Source organism: Pongo pygmaeus, chromosome 21 (genome assembly GCF_028885625.2).
Source record: "Pongo pygmaeus isolate AG05252 chromosome 21, NHGRI_mPonPyg2-v2.0_pri, whole genome shotgun sequence".
NCBI lineage: Eukaryota > Metazoa > Chordata > Mammalia > Primates > Hominidae > Pongo > Pongo pygmaeus.
This window is the reverse complement of record NC_072394.2, coordinates 54797286-54808335: the sequence shown is the minus strand read 5'-3', so window position 1 is coordinate 54808335 and position 11050 is coordinate 54797286. Positions and strand designations below refer to the sequence as shown.

General features: G+C 44.6%; 1 protein-coding gene across 8 annotated transcripts in view; it reads left to right on the top strand.

Annotated features, from left to right (window-relative positions):
- The window catches only part of ZFP64 (ZFP64 zinc finger protein), a 114373-nt gene that overhangs the window by 17201 nt on the left and 86122 nt on the right, over positions 1-11050 (top strand). For 4 of the 8 annotated variants that reach the window (XM_063659481.1, XM_054467855.2, XM_054467852.2 and 1 more), the window contains exon 3: positions 10255-10416. The exons of 3 other annotated variants lie outside the window; for them this stretch is intronic. In XM_063659481.1, coding sequence (XP_063515551.1) covers positions 10255-10416 — 162 coding nt within the window. Of the gene's footprint in view, positions 1-530; positions 650-10254; positions 10417-11050 lie in introns of all 8 variants that reach the window. One more of the 8 variants, XM_063659484.1, reaches the window with a different exon arrangement.

The following is an 11050-nucleotide window of genomic DNA, read 5'->3' as shown; positions in this document are numbered from 1 at the left end:
AGAATAAACAGGAATAAATGTTGAAAGGGAGTTTAATCTCACTAATTACATGTAAAGGAAATGCAAATTAAACTCAAGTGATCTCATTTTGTCCTCTCAAGTCGTCTCTGTGACAGCCAAGGTTAAGGGGAAAATGCAAATGATTTCAGTTTTCTGAAAGGATGTTATAATTATATAATCACCAGGTAATAAAACATCCATACCATTTTAACCCAACTCTTCAATTTCAAGGAATGTACCCAAAGAAACGAGGGATAAATTTAAACTTCTGGACACGTTTTACTCATAAAAGTCAATTCCTAGATATCTCCTCCATGTCCAAGAAAGGGAAATGGTTAAACTATTCAGCAACCAAAATGATGAAATATTATGTGGCCATTAGAGGTTGTGTTTTTGATGAATGACAACATGATAAGATGTTTTAACATGGCAAAAGTGTTTCATTAAAAATATATATTAAATGATTTAAGCCTTGATCCTAGTTTTATACTTTTAAAATATACTTTTTTTTTTTTTTTTTTTTTTTTGAGACGGAGCCTCACTGTGTTGCCCAGGCTGGAGCATAATGACGCGATCTTGGCCCACTGCAACCTCCGCCTCCCGGGTTCAAGCAATTCTGCCTCAGCCTCCCGAGTAGCTGGGATTACAGGTACCCACCACCACGCCCAGCTAATTTTTGTATTTCTAGTAGAGACGAAGTTTTGCCATGTTGGCCAGGCTAGTCTCTAACTCCTGACCTCGGGTGATCCACCTGCCTCGGCCTCCAAAAGTGTTGGGATTACAGGCATGAGCCACCGCGCCCGGCCCTGAAATATATTTTCTATATATAAAAGAGGTTAGTCCTTTAGCTGATCATTAATTAAACAAATGTTCTTTGAGCTCCTCTCCTTCACCTGGTTCTGTGGTGGGTGCAGGGGGAACAGTAATGGAAAGAAACAAGGGTCTGTCCTCACTTAACTCCTCCAAGCAAATAGAAGAGAGAATAGTCATTAAATAATTTCTCAAATAAGTATTTAATCACAGTAGCGATAGGAGCTTTGTATAAAAAGTAAGGATGTAGGCTGGGCACGGTGGCTCATATCTGTAATCCCAGCACTTTGGGAGATCAAGGCAGGCAGATTACTTGAGGTCAGGAGTTCAAGATGAGCCTGGCCAACATGGTGAAACCCACATCTCTGCTAAAAATACAAAAATTAGCCGGGCATGGTGGTGCACACCTTTAGTCCCAGCCACTCAGGAGGCTGAGGCAGGAGAATCACTTGAACCTGGGTAGCAGAGGTTGTTGTAAGCCAAGACTGCACCACTGCACTTCAGCCTGGGCAACAGAGCCAGACTCCGTCTCAAAAAAAAAGAAAAAAAAAAGCAAGGATGTATATTGCAATGTTTTGACAGCATTGGGAAGCTTTTTGTTTTGTTTTTCTAGAGACAGTCTTGCTCTGTCACCCAGGCTGAAGTGCAGTGGTGCAATCATAGCTCACTGCAGCCTGGAACTCCTGAGTTTAAGCCATCCTTCCACCTCAGCCCCACAATTAGCTGGGACTACAGGCACACAGCATCACACCCAGCTATTTTTTGTATGTTTTTGTGGAGACAGCGTCTCCCTGTGTTGCTCAGGCTGGTCTCAAACTCCTGGTCTCAAGCGATCATCCTGCCTCAGCCTCCCAAATTGCTGGGATTGCAGGCATGAGCCACCACACTTAGCCTAGTTTTTTCTTCTCTGAACTTTTCTGTGTAGAGAAGAAAATCCTAAAATTCGTGTTAACTTTTATTTTGCAAAAATAAACATTGTCATTTAAAAAGAGAAAAGGATTTGTTAAATGGAATTTTTAAGGTGAAGAAGGGAAGGGGGAAGCAAATTAGATAGGGAGATATCAAAGCTGTCTTGAGATGTCTGAAAGGCAATTTGGTAGAAAAGGAGCTATGGTTGGTTCATGTGAGCCCTAAGACTCCACAGAGACAAACTTCAGATAAATAGATTTGGATTATCTGTGAAATTCATGTAACAGCCATACATTTTAAACAACATCATGATCAAATAACTCAATATGCCCCTGCTACAAACCAGAACTAAATACAATAAGCAATTCTCAGATGCACACCTGAACACGCAGGAAAGAAGGGAAATCCCCTGGAGCCAGAAAACAAACCGGAAAGCCGCAGCAGGTGTGTGAGGCTGTGAGCTTCTTGGGGTATCGGGGACAGGGTCTGATCTCACTAAACAGGAGGCTTGATTTTAATGGCCACACCAGGGTAGGGGCTGAAGCCCTGAGCTCTTGCAAAAAGTTAGACATAAGACACCCACATAAAGAGGTGGCCCGTGCTGCATTCTCGGTGAAAAGAGGGACTAGAGAATATTCTTGGAGTGTGGGCAAGTCACACCTCTACTAGAAGCACTTCCCCACAAGGTTATGAGTCATCCCGCCTCAGCAGATGTGGGGCATTTCACCTTCTTCTAGGTTGCTCTGAGATTCCCCAAGGCCCATGCCACTCATTATGCCAAACCTGAATACAGATAAATAATAACCTATTATGCATAGTTACCATAATGTCCACTGAGAACTCTCAAGAACTTGCAATGTGCCCAGCTTGCAGTATGCCTTATCCTTCCCTTGAATCTTTACTAGAACAACAAGATCTAAGCTCTGAGATCACTGCAATATCCCCATTTTACCGACAAAAGAACCGAAGAGCAGAGAAGTGACTTGGTCAAGGCCCTACAGCTAGTGGGAGGAGACAGAGGTTGGTCCAGGGTCAATCTGACTGTACACACACACACACACACACACACACACACACACACACACACACACACACACACACACACACACACACACACACACACACACACACACACACACACACACACACACACACACACACACACACACACACACACACACACACCCTGGCAATGAGTGGTGACTGCAGCATCAAATCACATGCACACACCCAAGTTGGTCCAAGGTCCACTACACACACACATACACTCACCTGGGGATGAGTGGCTACTCTGGCATCAAATTGCATACAAACACCCAGTTGGTGGGGCATGGTGGCTCACGCCTGTAATCCCAACACTTTGGGAGGCCGAGGCAGGCAGATCACCTGAGGTCAGGAGTGTGAGACCAGCCTGGCCAACATGGTGAAATTCCATTTCTACTAAAAATACAAAAACTAGCTGGGCACTGTGGCAGGCACCTGTAGTCCCAGCTACTCAGGAGGTTGAGGCAGGAGAATCGCTTGAACCCAGGAGGCGGAGGTTGCAATGAGCCGAGATCACGCCATTGCACTCCAGCCTGGGTGACAGAGCGAGACTCCATCTCAAAAAAAAAAAAAGAAATTGGGGAGGCCGAGGCGGGCGGATCACCTTAGGTCAGAAGTTTGAGACCAGCCTGGCCAACATGGTGAAACTCTGTCTCTACTAAAAATACAAAAATTAGCCAGGTGTGGTGGTGTGTGCCTATAATCCCAGCCACTAGGGAGGCTGAAGCAGGAGAATCACTTGAACCCTGGAGGCAGAGGTTGCAGTGAGCCAAGATGGCGCCATTGCACTCCAGCCTGGGCAACAGAGCGAGACTCCATCTCAAAAAGAAATAAAATAAAACACCCAAATTGGTCCAAGGTCAGTCTGACCATGCATGCTCACACATACGCAGACGCAGACGCACACGCAGATGCACAGACACACACACACAGACGCAGACACACAGACGCAGACACAGACACAGACACAGAGACACAGACACACACACAGACACAGACACATACACAGACACATACACAGACACAGACACAGACACACACACAGACACACAGACACAGACACACACAGACACAGACACAGAGACACAGACACACACACAGACACACACACAGACACATACACAGACACAGACACAGACACACACACAGACACAGACACAGACACAGACACAGACACAGAGACACAGACACACACACAGACACAGACACACACACAGACACACACAGACACAGACACACACAGTCACAGACACAGATGCACACACACAGACACAGACACAGACACACACGCAGACACAGACACAGACACACACACAGACACAGACACACACAGTCACAGACACAGATGCACACACACAGACACAGACACAGACACACACGCAGACACAGACACAGACACACACACAGACACACACACAGACACAGACACATACACAGACACACACACAGACACACACAGACACAGACACACACAGTCACAGACACAGATGCACACACACAGACACAGACACAGACACACACGCAGACACACAGACACACACACAGACACACACAGTCACAGACACAGATGCACACACACAGACACAGACACACACGCAGACACAGACACAGACACACACACAGACACACACACAGACACAGACACATACACAGACACAGACACACAGACACAGACACACACACAGACACAGACACAGACACACACACACACACAGACACAGACACAGAGACACAGACACACACACAGACACAGACACAGACACACACACACAGACACAGACACACACACACAGACACAGACACATACACAGACACAGACACACAGACACAGACACACACACAGACACAGACACACACACACACACAGACACAGACACACACAGACACAGACACACACAGTCACAGACACAGATGCACACACACAGACACAGACACACACGCAGACACACACACAGACACACACACAGACACACAGACACAGACACAGAGACACAGACACACACACAGACACGCACACACACACAGACACACACAGACACAGACACACACAGACACAGACACACACACACAGACACAGACACACACACAGACACAGACACAGACACATATGCACACACACCCCCTGGGGATGAGTGGCTACTCCGGCATCAAATCACATGCAAACAACCAAAGGGAATGAGGGAGGCCTCTGGTCACCAGCAGTCCCTCAGTGATTACCATAAGCCTTTCCCTGGGGTGTCTCTGCAGGTCCTGCTGTTCACAGCAGATTCTAGAAAGGCCACGTGTGTGGGAAGGGATGCCCTTGATAAATCCAGCTAGGAGGCTCCAGCAAGCCGACTATCTGGATGAGAGTCTTCAGCACCCAATGCCCCTTTGTTGCTATTGAATTCTGGACACCTGCAACAGAATACTATTAATATAATAATTATATGCTTCCATGTTTTATATTCAAATGTTACCTTCTCACTGAGGCCTTCCTGGACCTACTTAAAATTGCATGCCCACCAGCATTTTCTGGTTCCCTTCCCTGCTTTATTTTTCTCCGTAATATTTACACCACTTGATTTGCACACTATATATTTAAATACTTATTGCATGCAACACTCCTAACTAGAATGTCAGCTCCATGAGGGCAGGGAATTTTGTCTCTTTGAGTCACAGCTCTGTTTCTAGTGCTTAGAACAGTTCCTGGCACACAGTCAGTACAGTACCTAATAAATATTTGCTAAATAAATTAGTGAATAAAGTCAACAGCAACAGCAGCTTTACATGCCTGGTTTCTGATCCTCACAGCAGTCCTAGGAGATAGAAATGGAAATTGTCCCCATTCTACAGGTAAAGAAACTGAGGACCAAGGAGGTAAGACACAGCCTAAGCTCTGGAGCAAACCCTTTCTGGTCTATAGCCATCTACTTTGGGACGACTCACAGGTTACATGGGATTAGCCCTGCCCCCAAAATGATCCCTGCACCTGGGTGCCTGAATCCCTTTGCTGTTGGGTTGTTTTTTTTTTTTTTTTTCCTTGAGATGGAGTCTCCCTCTGTCACTCAGACTGGAGTGTAGTGGCATGATCTCAGCTCACTGCAACCTCTGTCTCCTGGGTCCAAGCGATTCTCCTGCCTCAGCCACCTGAGTAGCTGGGACTACAGGTGCACACCACCACTCCTGGCTAATTTTTGTGATTTTAGTAGAGACGGAGTCTCACCATGTTGGCCAGGCTGGTCTCAAACTCCTGACCTCAAACGATCCGCTCGCCTTAGGCTCCCAAAGTGCTGGGATTACAGACATGAGCCACCACACCCGGCCCTTTGCTGTGTTTAACCTGCCCACTCATGATGCTTCCTGCTGCCTCTCCAAGATACCAAAGCACAGGCAACAAAAGTGAAAACAGACAAATGGGACTATATTAATTTTTTTTTTGAGACGGAATTTTGCTCTTGTTGCCCAGGCTGGAGTGCAATGGCATGATCTGGGCTCACCGCAACCTCTGCCTCCCAGGTTCAAGCGATTCTCCTGCCTCAGCCTCCCAAATAACTGGGATTACAGGCATGTGCCACGATGCCCAGCTAATTTTGTATTTTTAGTCGATATGGAGTTTCTCCATGTTAGTCAGGCTGGTCTCAAACTCCCGACCTCGGGTGATCTGCCTGCCTTGGGCTCCCAAAGTGCTGGTATTACAGGTGTGAGCCACTGCACCCAGCTGGGACTACATTAAATTTTAAAACTTGTGTGCATCAAAGGAAACAGCAGAAATGAAAATACAGCGTATGGAATGAGAAAATATTTGCAAATTATACATCTGAGAAGGGGTTGATACCCAAAATACTCCCACATTTCCCTCTGCTGTGACTTGCCCAGGCTTATGGTAGAGGATAGTTAAGAGATGGAGCCCAGCCAATCTCTGGGGAGAGCAGAAAGTGGCAGGAGGGTGAAGGGCCTACCACCTACCTTTCAAGAGAGTGCTGAGGAGCCCGTGAGCTGACTTGTAGGGAGGGCCTGGCCACCCATATTTACCCTACTGTGAACACCTTCCAGCACAGGGGGTCACTTGTGCAGGAAGTTGTAGAGCAGAAGGTTGGGAGGCCATGGAGTATGACCATGACGCAGCACCCTGGTTTTAGCACCAAAAGTTCTTGAGAAACCCCAGTCCACAACAAACAGGGATGGTTGATCATCCTAGCTCATGAGCATTTCAGTTAAGAGTTTGATGCACAAGTGCCAGAGTCTGGTTCTATTGAACTGTAATATATCCCTGTTGACATTTATTGAGATTCAACCATGGCCACATCCTGTGCTACTGAATTATCTTGTTAAACTTTGCAACACCCTTATGAAGTGGGCATGGTGATTGTCCCCATTTATAGTGAGAAAACAAGTTCAATGAAGTTACATCACTGGCCTGAGGTCACATCCACAGTGAATGATCAAACCTGAACTTACATCAGTCTGAAGACACATTTTAACATATCTGAAACAATGATGCATTTTAGAATCAGTGAGATTTCTGTCAACCAGCAGGCAGTCCAAAAACATTACCTTGCTGTGCATGTGAACAAACTTGATTTCAGTGGGTCACATTTTTGTTACCTCAGCTGCATTGTGTGCAATTTTGGAACTATATGTATTGAGTTTAATTGCTGTTTAAAATGTCTTCCAAGATATTGCATGATGAAGCAAGTTGAAGATGAAAAGTGATTGCTTACCCTGAAATGCCTGAAAACAGTAACAGGGGTAAATTTGATATTAATGAAGCAAATCTTCATTGTTGGAGGAGTGACTGCAGTTGCACGTTCTTGCAAAGCAACAACCGAGAGAGGTGGAATTCCTCATATAGACAGAGCTGGGTTAAGTTCTACTGCCAAGATAGATGGAAAAGGATGGTCTCTGCTAGTGGTTCTTAAACTTGAGCATGTATCAGGATCACCTGGAGGGCTTGTTAGAGCACAGATTGTTGGGTGCACCCCCAGAGTGTCTGATTCAGTAGGTCTGAGATGGGGCCCAAAAAATTTGCCTTGGTAACAAGTTCCCAGGCAGCTCCAATGCTGCTGTCTGGGGACCATGCTTTGAGAACCAAGCAGAGCGAGAGAAACCAGGAGAAATAGCCAGATCCCAGAGTAAATGAAAACATTTCAACAAGAGACAGGTGCAGCTGATTCATGCATCAGAGATACTTGGCATGAAAACAGGAAACATCAGTTTGTCTGAATCTTTCAGCTGACTTTAAACCAAAGCCCTTGACTTCCCTACACATATTTCCATTGAGAAAAATGGAAACTGTGGCTTTACTCAAATACCAAATGCTGACAGCACCAAGGTATCATTTGACATGTATCAGAGTGATATGATCACTACTGAAGGTGCCAAAGAGATGGAGATCAGGAACTTAGGTTTCCTGCCAAATGTCCAAAGAAGTCAGGAAAAGCCCACTCGATAAATATAAAATAAAATACCTAAAAAAAGAAAGGGTTGTCATAATGTGTTTAATTGGCAGCATTTTAATCATACATGAAATTATGATGCATTTTACAATCTAAAACATCTTAGATTCAAAGAAATATAGTGTTTGTTTTAAGAGAAAACAAACTAGCACCTGGAGCCTGTGGCATGGATATTAGTGCTTTGGACAAAGCTAAAATAAACTGTGATGTTAGGCCTGTGTTGACTTAAATAATCTGTAAATAAAATGTCAAAAATGTCAAAGGTGGTGTCTGAGTGACTGAAGTTTGGGAAACAGAATATTACAGCGGCTCTCAAAATCATCATTAGGGCTTCTTAGCCTGACAGGTTCATCCAATGAACAAGCCTCCATTGGTCATATTTACTTCTCATTTGAAACCAAATCTTCGTATAACAAATTACATTCTAAGAAAGAACCAGAAAAAGAAAGAGGAGGAGAGGAAGGAAAGAAGGGAGGGAGGGAAGGGGAAGAGGAGAAGGAGGGAGGGGAAGGGAAGAGGGAGGGAGGGAGGAAGGGAGGGAGAGAAGAAGGGAGGAAGGAAGGAAGGGAGGGAGGAAGGGAGGAAGGGAGGAAGGGAGGAAGGAAACATGCCTAAGTCCCAGACTATAAATGTAGTTAACAAAGTAGTCACTTAATTTTTTACAACAAAAAAATTTGAGACTGCCTATCTTATCTTTTACAATTTTATTTATTATTTACTTATTTTTATTTATTTATTTTTTTTTTTTTTTGAGACAGAGTTTCGCTCTTGTCACCCAGGCTGGAGTGTAACAGCACGATCTCGGCTCACTGCAACCCCCGCCTCCCAGGTTCAAGCAATTCTCTTGCCTCAGCCTCCAAAGTAGCTGAGATTTCAGGTGCCCGCCACCATGCCCAGCTAATTTTTGTATTTTTAGTAGAGATGGGGTTTCACCATGTTGGCCAGGCTAGTCTCGAGCTCCTGACCTGAGGTGATCCACCTGCCTCAGCCTCCCAAAGTGCTAGGATTACAGCTGTGAGCCATGGCGCCCGGCCTACAATTATATTTTATATTTAGTGTGTGTTTTGCTATTTTTTTTTTCTTTTTGCTTCAGAACCTCAGTAAGAGTACAAGGAATTTTTTGAGGGGGGAAAATACTTATGCTGAGAAGAATGTTAATTAGACTAGTTTTGCCCCAAATCCCTTCAATCGTTCCTTTTTGGTGTTTTATTAGGATTTTGTCGTATAGCTTATGAAAGCACCTAATGCATTTGGCTGCAGTTAACAGAAATCTTACCTGGCATAAATTATAGGGACATAAATTATAGGGACGTTTCTTGTTTATTTAAGAAGTCTAGGGCAGGCATGATAGTTAACACTGTGGGAGGCAGAGACAGGTAGATCACTTGAGCTCAGGAGTTTGAGACCAGCCCACGCAGCATGGCGAGACCCCAGTCTTTACAAAAAATACAAAAATTAGCCGGGCATGGTGGTGCATGCCTATAGTCCCGGCTGCTTGTGAGGCTAAGGTGGGAGGATTGCTCGAGCCTGGAAGGTCGAGGCTGCAGTGAGCTGTGATCGTGCCACTGCACTCCATCCTGGGTGACAGAATGAAACCCTATCTCAGAAAAAAAAAAAAAGAAAAAAGTATAGATTTGGGTGGCTTCAGAGCTCTGACTCAGCATCTGATTTTCATATTTACCCTTATGGTTACAGCATGGCTGCCGCAGATCCAGGCATCACATCATCACTTCAGCATGTACAAAGACAGGAAGTAGGGCAGCCAGGGCAGCAAGATGAGCTTTTCTCAACTGCTTCTTTTACCATCTGCCCTGCCCACCCTGCCCCCCCAATGCTATTTTAAATCAGGGAGGAAAGTCTTTTGCAGAAGTCTCCCAGCAGATGCTCTCTGGTGTCTCATTAGCTAGAACTGGGTCACGTGATCACTCTGAAGCTGCAAGGGAGGCTGGGAAAGCAAACTAGTACATGCATTCTCTCTACAAAGGAAGGTAGGCAGACACCATAGCTAGAGGGCATTTATATTAAGAAAAGTAATAATCACCATATCTTTTAGTTTCAGCTCCAGAATTTGTTTTTGAACATGGCTATCAAACTTATCTGCCCACGGAAAGTAATGAAAACCAGACAGCCACTGTCATCTCTCTCCCTGCCAAGTCACGCACCAAAAAGCCCACAACGCCACCTGCTCAGAAAAGGCTTAACTGTTGCTATCCAGGTAAAGGCAGCATTATGTCCTACTTGTGTAGAGGGTGTGATATTTAACCAGGCTCCAGGGCTCCTCCTCATGAGTTTCTGACAACTGCTCATGGATGTGCTCCAAACTACCTGGCATAAAAATCAGAGCCCCCTGGCATTTACCTCAGCACATACAACCTATCTCCCACTGTCTGTGGTCATTCTCCATGTGGGTTCTAAGACTTTTCTAGCCATAGGCCTTTGAAGTGGAACTCGTGAAAATTTCAGGTTGCTATAAATTTTTTTCCTATGCTATAGCTCAGGAAGATATCCAGTAAGAATTTTCTTTCCTTACTTTGGTTTTAATTTATTCGGAAATAATTTCAGACGTACAGAAAAGTTGCAAAAATTGTGCCAAAAAAATCCCTGTATGCCCTTCATCTACATTCCCCAAATGTTACCATTTTATTATATTTGCTTTGTCATTCTTTGTATATATACAAATATATATACAAGTATAGTTTTCCCCAAACCATTTGAAAGTTGCTGACAATGCGATTCCCCTTTATTCCTAAATACTTCAGTGTGTATTTCCTAAAAACCGGAATTTTGTTAAAATAACCACAGGACAATCATCAAGATCAGAAAATTAACATTTATAGGAACTATTATCT